This window comes from Zalophus californianus, chromosome 10 (genome assembly GCF_009762305.2).
Source record: "Zalophus californianus isolate mZalCal1 chromosome 10, mZalCal1.pri.v2, whole genome shotgun sequence".
Taxonomy (NCBI): Eukaryota; Metazoa; Chordata; class Mammalia; order Carnivora; family Otariidae; genus Zalophus; species Zalophus californianus.
In genome coordinates this window covers 88,496,066-88,514,621 of record NC_045604.1, presented here as the reverse complement: position 1 = coordinate 88,514,621, position 18,556 = coordinate 88,496,066, and the positions used below count along the sequence as shown (strand labels likewise).

At 34.9% G+C, this 18,556-nt stretch overlaps 1 protein-coding gene across 1 annotated transcript in view; it reads right to left on the bottom strand.

The window, feature by feature from the left end:
• The window catches only part of LOC113932774 (ATP-binding cassette sub-family A member 3-like), a 145,493-nt gene that overhangs the window by 32,963 nt on the left and 93,974 nt on the right, over window positions 1-18,556 (bottom strand). The window contains 2 exon segments of the mRNA XM_035722218.1: window positions 10,914-11,096; window positions 15,280-15,450. Coding sequence (XP_035578111.1) covers window positions 10,914-11,096; window positions 15,280-15,450 — 354 coding nt within the window.

Here is an 18,556-nt window from a genome sequence, read left to right as displayed (position 1 = left end):
AAAGATAAATCATGCAAAATGTATACATGAAAAAATTGGCAGAGTAACATCAGGCAGAGTATATTATAGAACAAGGAATATCACCAGAGATTTTTTAAAAAAGCAATTACATAATGATAAAGGGTCAATTCATCAAGAGGATATAAAAATCCTAAGTGTATGTGCACCTAATATTTTAGACTCTAAAATATTAGATAAGACCAAAACCAAGAAATGAGAAAGAAAGAAAGAAAGAAAGAAAAAAGGAAAGAAAAAAGGAAAGAAGAAAGAAAGAGAAATAGGCAAATCCACTGCCATGCTTAGAGTCTTTAACACTAATCTCTTGACGGTTGGTACAACATGTTGATGAAAAAAACAGAATACAGAAAAATTGAACAACATTATTAAACAACTTTATCTAGTTAACAGTTAAAGAACACTGCACCAATAAAAGTAGAATATGCCTTTTTTCAAGTACACAAGGAACATTCGCCAAGATAGGGCATATTTTGGGCCATGAAACAACTTCATAAATTTATGAAGACAGAAGAATATGTACTCCAGCAATAATAAGAAAATTAGAAATCAACAGAACAATATCTATAAGATTCTGAAATATTTAGAAATTAAACAACACTCTTTACAAATAACTCATGCATCAAAAAAAGAATCATGAAAGATATTAGAATATGTTTTGAAGAGAATGAAATGAAAACACGATCTTTCAAAATTTGTGAGATGCAGCTAAAGCAGTGATTAGAGAGATTTATATCATTAAATATTTATATTAAAAAGAATAAAGTTTTGAAAAAAGAATAAAGTCTCAGTGGTCCAAACTTCTACCAGAAGAAACTAGAAATAAAGTTCAAATAATACAAGTAAATCCCTAATAAGCAGAAAGATATAATAATGACAAGAGTGAACTCAGTGATATCGGAAATACAAATCATAGAAGAAAAAAACTCAATGAAACCAAAAGTGGGTTATTTAAAATATCTACAAAATTCAATAACCTTTAGTTTAACTGATCAGTAAAAAAAAAAAAAATTACCAACATAAAGAATGAATAATGGGACATTACCACAGATACTCTGAACCTCAGAAGAATACTGAGTGAACCTAAGAGCTCCTTGCAAAGGAAAATTTCTGATATGAGGGAAATTTTCTATATTTCGATTATGATGAGACTGTAATGGTTTTGCACCTATAAATATTTGTAAAAATTCAAAGATGGTAAAACTTAGATGACTAACTTTGAAATTAAAGAAATCATGTCCCAAGAAAAAGAATACTGAAATACACCCTATGATATATGTTGGTGAAGTTACAAAAATTTATGGGCAAAGGAGAAAAAAAAAACCCAACATATTGCCATCCAGACAAGAAAAAAATAAGTTCTGAAGAGAGAAGGAGTTGAGAGGTTGCTGAGACTCTGACAGTCTGTGTAAGACACCCCAAGGTAGGATTCATCTTTACTTTTAATTTTATTAAAATTAAAATAAAAAATTACCTCTTAGTTAAAAATTCTCAATTTTAAAATATGACTGGAATTATTCCTTTGTTTTCACCAACTCATAAAGAGTGCCAAATGCTAACACAAGGTTAAGGTATGGGTCAAAATATAATCTTTTTTTAAAAAGATTTTATTTATTTATTTTAGAGAGAGAGGGAGACTAGGAGGAGGAACAAAGAGAGAGGGACAAGAAGACTCTGCACTGAGTGCAGAGCCCAACGCAGGGCTTGATCCCATGACACTGGGACCATGACCTGAGCCAAAATCAAGAGTTGGATGCTTAACTAACTGAGCCACCAAGGCACCCCTAAAATATAATCTTTATTGGTAAACAGAAATTGGAAAAAACACCAATGCTATTTAACTGCAACTCTAAGAATTATAAATGTTATAAGAATTGAATCATGGGAGATCTGTACTCTGAAAGCTATAAAACACTGATGAAAAAGTTAAAGATGACACAAAAAGGAAAGACATTCTATGCTCATTAATTGGAAGGACAAATATTGTTAAACTGTCTATTGTACCCAAAGCAATCTACACATTTAATGCAATCCCTATCAAATTACCAACAGAGTTTTTAACAGAGAACTAGAACAAATAATCCCAATATTTGCAAGTAACTGCAAAGACTCTAAGTAGTCAAAAGAATCTTAAAAATGAAATGAAACAAGACAGGATATCACAATTCCAGACTTCAAGTTATATACAAAGCTGTACTAATCAAAACAATATGGTACTGGAACAATAACAGACACATAGATCAATAGAACAGAATAGAAAACTCAGAAATAAAGCCACAGTTATATGGTCAATGAATCTTCAACAAAGGAGGCAAGAATATACAATGGGAAAAATACAGTCTCTTCAACAAATGGTGTAGGGAAAACTGCAGAGCAAACGTGCAAAAGAACGAAACTGGACCGCTTTCTTATACCATACACAAAAATAAATGTAAAATGGATTACAGATCTAAATGTGAGACCTAAACCATAAAATTCCTAGAAGAGAACATAGGCAATAATTTCTTTGACATTGGCTACAGCAAGATTTTTCTAGATATGTCTCCTGAGACAAGGGAAATAAAAGTAAAAATATTTAACTCTTGGGACTAAATCAAAACAAAACTTCTGTACAGTGAAGGAAACAATCAACAAAACTAAAAGGCAACCTATGAAATGGGAGAAGATATTTGCAAATGACATATTCAATAAAGGGTTATTATCCAAAATATATAAGGAACTTATATAACTCAATACCCAAAAAACAAATAATCCAATTACAAAATGAGCAGAAGACATGAACAGACATTTTTTGAAAGAAGACATCCAGATGGCCAACAGACACATGAGAAGATGCTCAACATCACTCATCATCAGGGAAATGCAAATCAAAACTACAATGACATATCACCTGTCAGGATGGCTAAAATCAACAACACAAGAAACAGTGAGTGTTGGTGAGGATGTGAAGATAAAGGAATCCTGGTGCACTGTTGGTGGGAATGGAAACGGTGCAGCTACTCTGGAAATCAGTATGGAGTTTCCTCAAAAATTTAAAAATAGAACTACACTATATCCAGCAATTTCACTACTGGTATATAATCCCAAGATGCAAAACACTAATTCAAAGGCATACATGCACCCCTATGTTTATAGCAGCATTATTACAATAGCCAAGTTATGGAAGCAGCCCAAGTGTCCATTAATAGATGATTAATGGATAAAGAAGTGGTATAGGACAGAGCTTGGGAAGATGGTGGAGTAGGAGGACACTGAGCTCTCCCCATCCCATGTTTATAACTAGGTATCATCCACATCCAAGTAAATAAACGGAGAGCAATCTGAAGATTGGCAGAACAAACTCCACAGCTAAATGTAGAGAAGAAGCTGCATCTGAAAGGTTACAAAGGTCAGAAAGGTAGAGGGAGGCTGCCCATAAGAGGGAGGGAGCTAGGCATGAGCAGAGAAACAGGCCCTTGCACCAGGGAGCTTAAACAAGGAAGACTAATCCCCATAATATTTGGCTTTAAAAACCAGAGGGGCTGAATTCCATGAGTTTTTAAAAGAGACAGATCTATGCATACTGATTTCAGAGTGTGTTGGAGGACTTCTCTGAAAACAAGGGAGCTGGCACATTCCATTTTCCTCCCCCAGCCTCCAGCATAAACACAAAGCTATTTGCAGGAGGTGGTGCTGAACAGACATTTGCTACCTAATGGGCTGGCACTGCACTAAGCCCATGAGTTCTCCTGAGGACTCACTGACTCGGAGTCTGCTAGCCTTGGCTCTGGGCTCAGGGCAAATTTTGTTAACACGTGTGCCCCTACACAGCTGCCTGGTGCACAAGTGCGGCACTGCACTGTGCACATCCAACTTGTCACTGAGCTATACTCCCTGAGCCACCTTCAGGCATTAGACCCAACTGTGTCCAGCCATTGCTAGCTCAGCCTCCCCCACCAGCTGCCATGGTCTAGAGCCCTCAGCTGTCACAGTGCTTTAGGGGATCTGGTATAGGACTAGTAGCCCAGCTCAAATTTTGCTAACACCCCTGCTTCACTCCCACATTCCCTGGCAGGCACGCCCCCTTAGAGCTGGCCTGCCTGGATCCCACTAATACCACAGAGAGTGAGCACAGCCCACAACAGGCAGAGAGTGCAGATGACTGCAGTGAAATGATAAGTGACTCAGAGACGACAGCAGGGTAAAAGCAACACACATAGGATACCCTCCTAAAGTGTCAGGTTCTGCTGAGCAGGGGACATTGCACTGCAGGGCAGTACAGGACCTCTTCTTCATAAAGTCACTACTTTTAAGAGCAGAAGAAAGAGCTGACTTTGAAATTTATCCCCAATGAAAGAACGGGACAAGGCCAGAGATCTAAAAGAAACAGATATAAGTAACATGCCTAATACAGAATTTAAAGCAGTGATCATAAGGATACTCACTGGACTTAAGAAAAGAGTGGAAGATATGAGTGAGACCCTTATCATAGAGATAAGAAAGAACATAGCATAGATAAAGGGCTCAATAAACAAAATGAGAAGCATGCTTGATGGAATGAAATGCAGGATGGAAGAAGCAGAGGAACGAATTAATGACCTTATTTGACCCAAATAATGACCCAAAATTAATGAATTAATTTTGTACAAAAGAATGTACAAAATCATTGTACAATGATTGTACAATCATACAAAATGAGAACAGACTTAGGGAACTCAGTGACTCCATCAAATGTAATAACATTCATATTATAGCAGTTCCAGAAGAAAAAGAGAGAAAAGGGGGCAGAAAATTTATTTGAAGAAATAATAGCTAAAAACATCCCTATCTGAGGAAGGAAAAAGATATCCAGATACAGGAGGCACAGAGAAGCAGACCCATAGCAAGACATATTATAATTAAATTGGCAAAATATAGTGAAAACAAAAAAATGTAAAATCAGGATGACAAAAGGAAACCATAACTTGCAAGGGAAAACCCACAAGGCTAGCACAAGATTATTTATTTGACAGAGAAAGACACAGCGAGAGAGGGAACACAAGCAGGGGGAGTGGGAGAGGGAGAAGCAGGCCTCCTGTGGAGCAGGGAGCCCGATGCAGTGCTCAATCCCAGGACCCTGGGATCATGACCTGAGCCAAAAGCAGACGCCTAATGACTGAGCCACCCAGGCGCCCCTACCATGAGATTTTTAAGCAGAAACTTTGCAAGCCAGAAGAGAGTGGCATGATATATTCAAAGTGCTGATTGGGAAAAATCTGTAGCCAAGAATACTTCTAGCCAGCAAGGCCATCATTCAGAATAGAAGGAGAGGTAAAGAGATTCCCAGACACACAAAAAAACTAAAGAAGTTCATGATCGCTAAACCAACCCTGCAAGAAATATTAAAGGGGACTTTAGAGTAGAAAGACCAAAAATGACAGTATAAAGGTGGGAAACACAAAAGCAGTAAAAATTCAGTCAAGGAATTAATGAAATAAAAGGAAATGAAATATGGCACCACATATATATAATGTGGGGAGGAGAGGGGAAAATAATGGGTTTAAACTTAAACAACCATAAACTTAATATAGATTGCTATGTGCAAAAGAAATTATGTAAAAACCTAACGGTAACCACAAATCAAAAACCACTAATAAATAGGTAAAGAATGAAGAGAAATAAGTCCAAATACATCACTAAAGAAAATCAGCAAAACATGAAAGAGAGAAAGACAAGAAAGGATCAGAAAAACTTCAGAAATAACCACAAAGCAAGTAATAAAATGGTAATAAATACATATCTTTCAATCATTACTTTGAATGTAAATGGACTAAATGCTCCAATAAAAAAACACAGGGTGACAGAGTGGATAAAAACAAAAACAAAAACAATACCCAACTATATGCTGCCTAAAACCAACACCACAGAAACACAATCATAAGAGAACATTATGAAAAACTGTATGCCAACAAACTGGTAACCTAGAAGAAATAGATAAATTCCTAGAAACATACAAACTACCAAAGCTGAAACAAGAAGAAATAGAAAACTTGAACAGGCTGATAGCCAGCAATGAAATTGGAGTCAGTAATCACAAACTCCCAACAAACAAAAGTCCAGGACCAGATGGCTTCACAGGCAAATTCTACCAAACATTTATTATTTTTTAAAAGATTTTATTTATTTGACAGAGAAAGAGAGAGATATAGCGAGAGAGGGAACACAAGCAGGGGGAGCAGGAGAGGGAGAAGCAGGCTTCCCGCTGAGCAGGGAGCCCGATGTGGGGCTCAATCCCAGGACCCTGGGATCATGACCTGAGCCAAAGGCAGATGCTTAATGACTGAGCCACCCAGGTGTCCCTCTACCAAACATTTAAGAAGAGTTAATACCTATTCTTCTCAAACTTTTTCAGAAAATAGAAAAAGAAGAAAAAGTTCCAAATTCATTTTATGAGAGCAGCATTATCCTGATACCAAAACCAGATAAAGATGCCACTAAAAAAAGACAACTACAGGCAAGGATGTCCACTCTCACCACTTTTATTCAACATAGTGCTGGAAGTCCTAGCTACAGCAATCAGACAACAAGAATCAATAAAAGGCATTCAAGTTGGTTAGGAAGAAATTTTCACTATTTGCAGATGACATGATACTATATAGAAAACCCGAAAGACTCCACCAAAAAACTGCTAGAACAGATACATGAGTTCATAAGGTTGCAGGATACAAAATCAACCCACAGTTATATGGTCAATTAATCTTTGACAAAGCAGGAAAGAATATCGAATGGGAAAAGCACAGTCTCTTCAACAAATGGTGTTGGGAAAACTGGAAAGCAATATGCAAAAGAAAGAAACTGGGCTGCTTCTTTTCACTGTACACACAAAAATAAATTTGAAATGGATTAAAGACCTAAATGTGAGACCTGAAACCGTTAAAATTCTAAAAGAGAACACAGTAGTGACCTCTTTGATATCAGCCATAGCAACTTTTCTCAAGATACATTTTCTGAGGCAAGAGAAACAAAAGCAAAAATAAACTATTGGGACTACATCAAAATAAAAAGCTTCCGCATAGTGAAGGAAACAATCAAAACTAAAAGACAACCTACTGAATGGGAGAAGATATTTGCAAATGAGATATACAATAAAGGGCTAGTATCCAAAATATGTAAAGAACTTATACAACTCAACATCCAAAAAACAAATACTCCAATTACAAAATGGGCAGAAGACATCGAACAGACATTTTTCTAAAGAACACATCCAGATGGCTAACAGGCACATGAAGAGATGCTCAACATCACTCATCATCAGGGAAATGCAAATCAAAACTACAATGAAATATCACCTCACCCCTGTCAGAATGGCTAAAATCAACAGCGCAAGAAACAACAGCTGTTGGCTGGCATGTGGAGAAAAAGGACCACTGTATGGAGGGGAATGGAAACTGGCACAGCCACTGTGGAAAACAGTATGGAGGTTCCTCAAAATGCTAAAAATAGCAATTGCACTTCGGCTATTTGCCCAAAGAATACAAAAACATTGGTTCAAAGGGACACATGCACCACTGTGTTTATTGTAGCATTATCTACAATAGCCAAATTATAGAAGTAGTCCAAATGTCGATTGAATGGATAAAGAAGAAATGATACATATATATATAGGAGAATATTACTCAGCCATAAAAATGGAATCTTGCCGTTTGCAACAATATGGATGGAGCTAGAGAGAATAATGCTAAGAATAATAAGTCAGAGAACGATAAATACCATATGATTTCACTCATATGTGGAATTTAAGAAACAAGACAAAGGAAAAAAGAGAAAGAGACAAACCAAGAAGCTGACTCTAAACTATAGAGAACAAACTGGTGGTTACCAGAAAGGAGGTGGATGGGGGGGTAAGTGAAGTCGGTGAAGGGGATTAAGAGTACACTTATCATGATGAGCACTCAGTAAGGCATATGATTTTGGAATCACTATATTGTATACCTGAAACTAATATAACACTATATGTTAATTCTACTGGAATTAAAATTAAAAACTTAGTAAGAAATAAATAAGATATAAACATATGTACAGGAAAAATGCAGTAAAATGAATTGCTAGATATTCATTACTTTATCAAACACAGCAATATAATGAACAAGTATTAAAAAAAAGAATAAAATTATGGGAAATGACAATGCCATTCCCTGATCTATCCTAAGTAAACAACTGTGGCTTGATTTATGTTGGATGATATTCTTTTTAGTGGCATTATACACAGCTGCTAGTACAGTTTGGAGTGGTTAAGTTAAGGAGACAGACGCACTGCTATAAGACTGAGGCTAATAAGCCTGCTTCAGTTCTGCCTTCCAAATCTCATGTGCACTTCTTTCCTTACCAACTCTAAATTGGAATAATACAGGGAAGAAGATTCTGGCAGATAAGGTTCTGGCTTAGCCAAGTTGGCATCATGCCTTGGTACATCATAGTCAGACTGATGGAAACCAAAGATAATGATAAACTCAAAGACAGCCAAAGAAAAGCAATGCATTACCTACAAGAGAAAACAATTTGACAGGCATCTTCACATATGAATTAAAAGAAGCCAGAAGATAGTGAAATGACATCATAGAGGGCCAAGAAAAAACCCAACTATCAACCTAGGCTTCTAAAGAAAGCAAAAATACACTCCAAGAGTGAAGGTAAATAAAGATATTCTCAGATAAAAGAAGACTAACATAGTTCTTCTCTAGTTCTTAACTAAAATAAATCCTTAAATAAGTTTTCAGTCTAAAGGAAAACCACAGCAGAAGGAAACTCATCTCTTCAGGAAAGAATGAATAGCACCAGAGATGCTAAATATCTAGGTAAATACAAAATCATTTTCCTATTGGTTACTTTGAAATACATAGTGTATTAAAGCAAAATATATTATTTTTCATGGTTAATAACATAATGTCATATATAGATGTGAGACATATGCCAACTACAGCATTAAAAACAATGAGGGATAGAGATGGACGTTTACAGTTTCACATTTACGACATTTTACAATATTAACTATAAAGAGACTATGAAAAATTAACTATATATTTTGTAAACCCTGCATTGACAGCTAAAGATAAATATAAAAGTATTGCTAGAGTGAATTGAAAAATTAAAATGGAATTCCAGTATGTTCAATTAATCCAAGTTAAGGCAGAAATGTGAAAAGAGTGAAACAAAAAACTGAAAGGACAAACAGAAGACAAATAATATATGTGGGAGATGGAAATACAAATTTATCAATGCAGGGCTAAATGCTCCAATTGAAAAGTCAGAGATGATCAGAATGGATAAAAAGTCAGGACCCAATTACATGGTGTTTACAGTGAGCCACTTGAAATGTAAAGACAGAAGTTTGAAAATAAATGTATATAAAATGGCATACCATGAGAAACTATGTACAAGAGTGAAGGTGCCACACTAATGTCACAGGAAATAGACTTTAAGGCAAAGAATATTACCAGAGATATATGTCATTACCAGTGATACTCTATAATTCAATTAATCAGAAAAACATATAATAGTAAATGTTTATTGGCTTAATGATTCAAAATATATTTTTAAAAATGACAAAATTAAAGGGAGAAATAAACCTATAACTAGGATTGGAGATTTTACACTATTTTCTCAGCAACTGAAAGATAAATCTAACAAAAATATCAGTTAGAGACTGGGTGATGTAAGCAACCCTTAATCAACCATCATAACCTAATTGATATTTACAGAACATTACAACTAACAGATACCAAATACACATTTATTTCACATGCACATGGCATATCACCAAGATAGGTCATATGCTGAGCCATACAGCAATTATCAATTAATTTAAAAGGATTGACCATAGAGTATGTTTTTTGACCACAAAGGAATGAAAGTAGAAATCAGTAACAATTAATATATCTAGAAACTTCCCAAATATTTTTAAATTTATTTACAGACTTTTAAGTAATCCATACATCAAAAGAAGAAATCAGAGGAAATTTAAAAAATACTTAAATATTTGAATGATAATGAAAATAGAAGAAATCAAATTTTTTCAGGGTACAGCTAGAGGACTGTTTTGCTTTAAATGTTTATATTATTACAGAAGAAAGCCCTAAAACCTGTAGTTTCAGTCTTTCCATAAAGAAGCTAGGAGGGAAGTAACCCAAAAGCAAGCAGCAGGAAGAAAAAATTTTAAAGACCAAAAATATCAGTGAAAAAGAAAACAGTCAACAATAAAGGAAATTAGTAAACACAAAATTTGGTTATTTGAAATAATCAATAAAAACAAATGCAGTTTTTTGTAGGTAAATTACCTCAATAGATTTTATTTAAGAAAATACATTTCTGGGGCACCTGGGTGGCTCAGTTAAGCAGCCACTCTTGGTTTCAGCTCAGGTCATGATCTCAGGCTCCTGGGATGGAGCCAGCTCCTTGCTGGGCTTGTGCTCTGTGCTCAGCAGGGATTGTGCTTCAGGAGTCTCTCTCTCTCTCTGCCCCCATCTCCCCAGCTCACTCTCTCTCCCTCCCTAAAATAAATAAACAAATCTTTAAAAAAAGAAAATATATTTCTGTGAACACAGATTTTTTTTTACCAGTAACTGTGATAGTCATGTACAGATACATGATTTTTAGGCATTTGCCTGGACTTATTTTTCTTAAGATTTTATTTATTTATTTGAGAGACCGTGAGCAAGAGAGAGTGCGAGCACAAGCCAGGGAGAGGCAGAGGGAGACGGGGAGGGAGACACAGACTCTCTGCTAGCAGGAAGCCCAATAAGGGGCTTGATCCCAGGACTCTGAGATCATGACCTAAGCCAAGGCAGGGGCTTAACCAACTGAGCCACCCAGGCACCACTCCCACCTTTTTTTTTTTTTTTTTTTTAAGATTTTGCTTGGAGTTAAGGCTCATGCTTAATTACTCACCTTCTTGAGTGTCTTATAGATACCAAAGTAAATATATTGATTGAAAAATGTTCTTAGCTTCCACAAAGTAGTGTCCAAAAAGAAAATGAAGAGAAGGCAAATAAAGCCTGTGATACTCATTATAATCATGTACTTTCCAATCATTTTCTCTTCCAAAGAATAAAAATTCTTTGCAGTATCTGAGAATGACAGAGAGAGAGAGAGAGAGAGGGGGAGATAGAGAGAGATCGTAATAGAGAACACTGACACCATGAACAAGGACTAAGAAAACAATAAATAAGAAATATAGGATGAAATGAAGTATTAGGCTAAATTGAGACAAGTAAACTATTTGGAATGTGAAAAGTGATTATCCTGCTACACAAATATCTTTTCGACAATGAATTTTGAAGACTAATTTCATGAATATAATATATACTAATCAAGTAAGCATATGAATATTAATATATTTACTGATATGCCTGTTAATTATTGCATGCCATGAAAAATATGCCCCAAATCCTTTCAGAAGTGTGAAATCTTAAATTGATACTTAGAAGAAAGTATTAAAGTGCAAATACTCTTACAAAACATAACACTTTGCTTTAAAAAGGTAAAAATGACCATTAGTGATACTTCTTGAGCTTTCTTGAGAAGAAAGTTGAATAAAAAGTATAGAATTTCTCTTATAAGAAAATTATATACTCTCCTTCCTTTTAAAAAAAGTTTATCTTTTAGAATGGTTTTAGATTTACAGAAAAATTACAAAGACAGTATGGAGAATTCCATATACTCTGCACACGCTTTCCCTAATTATTAACAACATACATTAGTACGGTACATGTTACAATAATGAATAAATATTATCACTAACAAATATCAAATATTATCCTTAACTAAAGTTCCTGATTTATTCAGGTTTCCTTTTTTTAATGTAGTTTTCTTCCTTCCTTCCTTCCTTCCTTTTCCTTTTTTGTTCTGTGAACCAGTCCAGAATCCTATATTACATTTTGTAGTTGTGTTTCCTGAAGTTCCTCTTAGCTGTGACAATTTCTCAGATTTTCCTTATTTTTTGTGACATTGACAGTTTTGAGGAGTACTGGTCAGGTATTTTGTAGGACTTCCCTCAGCAGGGATCTATTCGATTTTTTCTTTTTTTTCTTCTTTATGATTAGAATGGGATTATGGGGTTTTGGGAGGAAGATCACAGAGATAAAGTGACATTTTTATTGCAACAACAAAAGGCACACACTACCAGGGTGACCTCGATCACTTGGTTGATCTTGTGTTTGTCAGGTGTCTCTGCTGTAAAGTTACTCCCTTCCCTCTCTGTCCATACTCTATAATATTCTCTGGAAGGAAGTCAAAATGTACATCCCACTTTATATGTGGGAGAGTGAAGTTACCCTCTACCTCCTTGAGGTTGGAATAGCTACATAAATTGATCGGAACTCTATTGGAGACTTTTCTCTTATCCATCATTTTTTATTTGGTCATTTGTTTATATCAAAATAGATTCATATGATCAATTTATACTTTCAGTTACAAATCCAATATTACCTTCTTTTGTTGCTGAAATTGTTCTAGCTATGCCATTGGACTTTGTCATTTTTAAGAATAATATTTTACAAGTGTTTGCAGTTTATGTATAGAAATGCAATCAAATGTTTTGCTTGCATTTATTTCACATTAATCAACCACAAGATATTCTTAAAAAGCTTAATATTTTATCAGAGGATCCTTTGAGATTCCTGGGTAGACCACCAAATCTAGTATTATTTCAACTTTTCCAGTCCTCATATTTTAGAATTATACTATAGTTTTAAAATACTTGACTTATACAGAATATATGCTACGTATGTATAGATTTAAAGCATTGTATCATAATGGAATCTATGACCTAGGCTCCAAATTAAGAGTTTACAAATAATTTTAAAATACAATACTTATATGCTCCTTCACTTTTCCACCCTCCAGAGGTAACTGCTATGATGAAATGTATTCTGCATTCCTATTTTAATTACAAGTGGACCATATAAATATAAATATATATATGAAATATATGTGTTATATATAATAAATAATATTTTGTTTAATTTTTAAATTTGAATGTTATAGAAATAGTATCATGCTCTATATAGTCTACAGGAGCCTGTTTCCCTCCATGTTATCATTTAAATTTTTTTCAAATATAAAGTAAAATTGAAATAATAGTAAAATAAAGACCATCTCCTCCACCTAGTATCAACTACATTAATGTTTAGCCATATTTGCTCCCCACATGTTGCCCACTATGTGTCTATTTTTAATTAAGTTAACTCTGTGGTTTTTAAAAGATTATTTTCTTGTATGTGTTATTTTTATTTTTGTCTCCTTGCCATACTAACTTTGTATGAACGTTGGCTATCTCTGTTGTGAATTGTGAATTTTCATGAACCATCAAAACAACAATTTTATGGAGTGGTGATGAAAAGTTTCGGCTGATTACTTGGTTGCTTAGCTTATGAAAGAATTTCTGCTGGCAAAGTGAAATATAATTTCTTTAATAAATGTCCTTCTGGGATGCCTGGGTGGCTCAGTTGATTAAGCATCTGCCTTTGGCTCAGGTCATGATCCCAGAGTTTGGCATTGGGCTCCCTGCTCAGCAGGGAGCCTGCTTCTCCCTTTGCCTGCTGCTGGTGGGGGCGGGGGGGGATAGACATTTCTATGAAGATATACAAATGGACAACAGGTACATGAAAAGATGCTCAACATCACTGGTAACATTAGAGAAATGCAAATTGAAACAATAATGTGATACAACGTCATACCTACTAGAAAGGCTATATAATTTAAAAAAAAATGGAAAATAACAATTGTTGGAGCGGATATAAAGAAACTGGAACCCTTCTACATTGCCATACAAAATATTCCCTGTTTCTATGGAGACTCAATATCTAATTTTCCATGTCACTATATTTTACCTGAAATGTTTCTCTTCCATTTTTTTCTACCTCAGCTCATCCCCTAAAATTTATTGTCATAGAGTTTATAGTTCTGAACACTGAGCTTCCCTCTGAGGTCATCGACTACAGTTCTAGGTCAGATCTGGCTTACTAAGTATTCCTTCTCACTCTGCCCACTCTCACCAAAGTAAGATATTTTCAAAACTACCTAATAAGTGATACAGTGCCACTAGGAGGATTTCTAAAGTTAAAATGAATGTTTACTCCTTTCAACAAAACTGCAGTACTGGGTGCCTTTCTCTTACTTTCCTTTCTGGCTCTTTTCTCTATTGTATGGCTCTTTACCACCCAAATCACCATATCCTGACCATCACTTAATTATCTAAAACAAAACAAAACAAAACACACAAAACAGTTGAGTTCCTCTATATGCAGATACTACATTAAACGCTGGAGGATGGATTTCGCCCATTCCTTCAAAAATGTTGTGGGCAGGTGAGTTTGGGGGATTATGAGTGGTGAAGGTGGTGGGAGATAACAAAACTAAATATCATACAACTTTTTCCCCTGGAGGTTCTTTTCCAAAGATGAAATGCATTATGCAACGAGGGAACATAAGCTGTGAATCCCAGTTCTGGACCATAAAATCTGTGTGGCATAGGGCACAGAGTCATCTTCCTCGAAATGAGTATAAAAACTGAGAACTTGAGGTTGTGAACATTTAAAATAATGTAAGTAGTTACTAGGTGGTTGATTATTAGTAGCTCTTATTTTTATATCTGACGACTACTTTAAAGTTACCTTGGCTTTGTTTTTGAGGTTTTATTATATTTACAAAGGTTTTCCTCCAGCCTTACAAAATGATGTATGTACTGAACATGTGTCCTGACTCTTTCTTTTGAAATAAGGGCTGATTCCCCACGTGTCTCATGGGCTAAGCCCGAAACTAATTTCTTAGGCTTAGGGACCCCAAGAATACTGTGAAAATTAGTAAAGGGAAGCCTCACTAAAGTGGAGTCAGGAGGCCAGCAGGGGGAACTCTCACACCCTACCAGTTGTCAGTGACAAGAATTGTCAATTATAGATCCAAAAAAAGAATCCTCAACAGGAAAGAATCATGATTACAGACCCCAAAAACAACAACAAAAATGTACATTGCATCTCCTATAAGAAATTGACTACCCCTGCACCTCAGCCAATGGGAAACAGTCATCACCCCGAACTTTTGCTTCTCTCTAATGGAGTTTTGTTCAAACAGTCCCTCTCATCTTCCTCCCTCCTCCTAAATAATGTTCCTCTCTAAAATAATGTTTGTGAGATTTGCCTAGTTTGCTGTAACTTGCTTGTTCTGCATTGCAATTCTCTGTCATTCCCCAATTAATCCATTTTTGCTGGAAAAATTACTGGCAGTTTTATGTTTAAGGTTAATAATACTTACTTTCTTTACTACAATTTAGGTAGATAGGAGGCTTATTTCCAGAGCACCATTTCTTTATCTGGTAGAAAGTAAAATAGTCACTGATACACTTTGCAAGGTTGTAATTGGGAAAGAACAGTAATGAGTTAAGTATGAAGGCTCTGGTGGTTTTTGACATCTTATGTTGAACTTCTAAAAAAGATGATAAGATTAGATTTCATTATAGGAAATGAACTATCTCCAGGACAACAAATCCCCCAAGGATGGTCAAACCAAGTTCAGAGAATTATTAAAAATAATAATTAAAATTATTATATTTGAAGAACACTAATTACTTCCCAATAAGTTTGTTCCAATTGACATCCAGTGACACACTTTGTGTTGATAATTGCAGAGTTCTGAAAAGTCTCTCTGGTGAAGTGGGTGTCCATGGGATAAGACTTCCTGGCACCTGATACGGATAGGAAACCACTACTATTTTTTTTTATTTCTAATCTTAATTGATCAAGTAAGGGAGTAAAGTAGAGGTTGGAGATATAGCCTAGAATTGAAAAGTAGGGAACAGATAGGGAAATTATGACATGTTTGAGAGTAGAAAAATCTTCAAGGGAACCAGCTGATAGCTACTCTTTCTCAAGAATGCATTAAATATGAACAGTTATTAGAGACTAAATTCCTGGAGATATGAACATGCTTAATTTATGAAATTGACATTATAGAATTCTGATCATGAATTCAGTTTTTTAGAAAGAAGATAAAAGGCTAGTCTAAACAGAAATTTCATATAAGACACTTTGGGCAAAGAGAGATGGCCAAGAAGTGAAACTTCAAGTGTCCAAGCCATGGTGATTCTGTCCAGTGTAGATTTTAAACTGATAAAGAGACAAGTAATTGATCCAGATTGAAAAATTCAGGCTATTGGCCAAATGAACAGATGCCAAAAAGGGCACAATATACACCAGCACTATCTTTTTATGAATATGGAATAGCTCTATAGCTGCACCAGGTACACACATCTGACTGCTGAGCACTTGAAATGTGGCTAGTGTGGCTGTGGAACTAAATTTTAAATTGCATTTAATTTCACAAAAAAGGCATAAAATATAATAATATATACCTAAAACCTGGGGAGGAGAGGAGAAAAGAAGGAGTTCAAACTTAAATGACCATCAACTTAATATAGACTGCTATATGCAGGACAGGTTATATACAAATCTAATGGTAACCACAAATTGAAAACCACTAATAAATATGTAAAGAATGGAAAGAAAGAACTCTAAATATATCACTAAAGAAAATCAACAAAACATGAAAGACAAGAAAAGATCAGAAAATCTTCGGAAACAACAATAAAGCAAGTAATAAAATGGCAACAAATACATATCTTTCAATAATTACTTTGAATGTAAATGGGCCAAATGCTCCAGTCAAAAAACATAGGGTGATGGAATGAATTAAAAACAATGCCCATCATTCTAGAGGGGAGGATGGTGGGGGGATGGGTTAACCTGGTGATGGGTCTTAAAGAGGGCACATTCTGCATGGAGCACTGGGTGTTATGCACAAACAATGAATCATGCAACACTACATCAAAAACTAATGATGTAATGTATGGTGATTAACATAATAATAAAAAAGAAAAAAAACAATGCCCATCTATATGGTGATACTTCTATGTATATTGAGTTCTTAATTTAAATTATTACTAAATCTTAACATTTCTCAGGATTCTGTTTGGATCTTTTTCAAATCTACTTGTTCTCTCTCTGTCTATATATATTATGCATATATATACATACATGTACATATATGTAGCATATGCATATATGTTCTATTATTTATTATATATTCTATTATTATATTCCATTATTTGCTTATGTTCCTGAGACACTCTATTACAATTTAAATATATTAAACATACATATTTATGCATATTAAATGCACATTATATATATTAATAATTTAAACATATATATTTATATTATATGCATATATATAACATACATGGATACATGTTCTATTATTTATATTCTATTATTTGCTCATATTCCTAAGACTCTGTTACAATTTAAATATTTTAAACAAACATACATATTTTATATCCTTCTAAAAATCCCCAAATCTTAATTTTGCAGGTCTGATTCTGATTCTACAATTTGTGGTTTCTGCTAGCGCTTGCTCTTAAGACCTTGTTTTTTTCCTCTTTTTTCTTTCTTTGTTCTTTTATTTGATTTCAAGTTCTCTAGCAAATTTAACTATGGGAATGCTTTGAAGTAGAGGAATTATGTACCCCTTTGCCACTCACCTGAGAGCACAACCGAGATTATTTAAAATAAATTATCAAGTTATGTTTTTTAGCTTACATACTATGTTCTATGATTGCAGGACACAAGCCAGTACGAACAGTGTTCACAAATTCCAAAGGGAAATTATTATCCCTCATTTCAGTGCCAAATTCAACCCTTACAAATTTCCTTTCTGTGTCCTATTGTGGCACTTGTTTTGTTCACCCTTATAATGAAGACATAACCCTTTGAACTTCTAATTTTAAAGAGGAAGATATTAAACCTTTGTTGTACCTTTATGCTTTTTATTTTGACCTCTATGTTCCTCACAACTTATAAAATGGAAAATTAAGGTCAACAGATGCTGTCAATAACCTCAAATCAAAGCTACCTTTGATGCTTGCTTATCTTAAAGGACACTTGCTTTCACTTTATTGTTGGCCTCTGCCAATTCTATACCTTCTCCTCAGTTCATTATTTTTGGCACAGTATCATAGTGTTTGTTCTGCTGCTCAAAAGTGGAAGTCTCCTTTGTTTTCTAATTGCCAAGTCTTTGGCTTCCTTTTTGTTCTCATCCTATTCTGCATTACTCTTTGCAACATAGTCCTTCTAAAGAAGTCTTTCAAAAACTTTCTAAAACAGTAATTTATTCCTATTCTTACTCTGAAACAACTATTTCTCTCCAGTCCCTTAAATGATCATTTCCTTTTAGATTAGGGCTCACAGACTCAAATGCTTACAGGTGAGTCTTCCTCACATCACAAACTAGTACTCTTCGGACAAATGTGCAAAAATATACAAACATTTGCTTTCCATAATTTGGATATCCCTTTGTGAGAATGAGTGCTAAGACATATCTTTTTCACCTGCTGTGCGTAAGCTTAAGTCTTATGCATGTGAAATTACGAACTATTCTTTTGTGACCAGGGAAGGGCAAAGGGAACAAGGCAGAAGCCAGCGTTTGTGGAGCAACAACAGAAAGGGAGGATGTGGGAAAGGGCTGAGGCCAACTG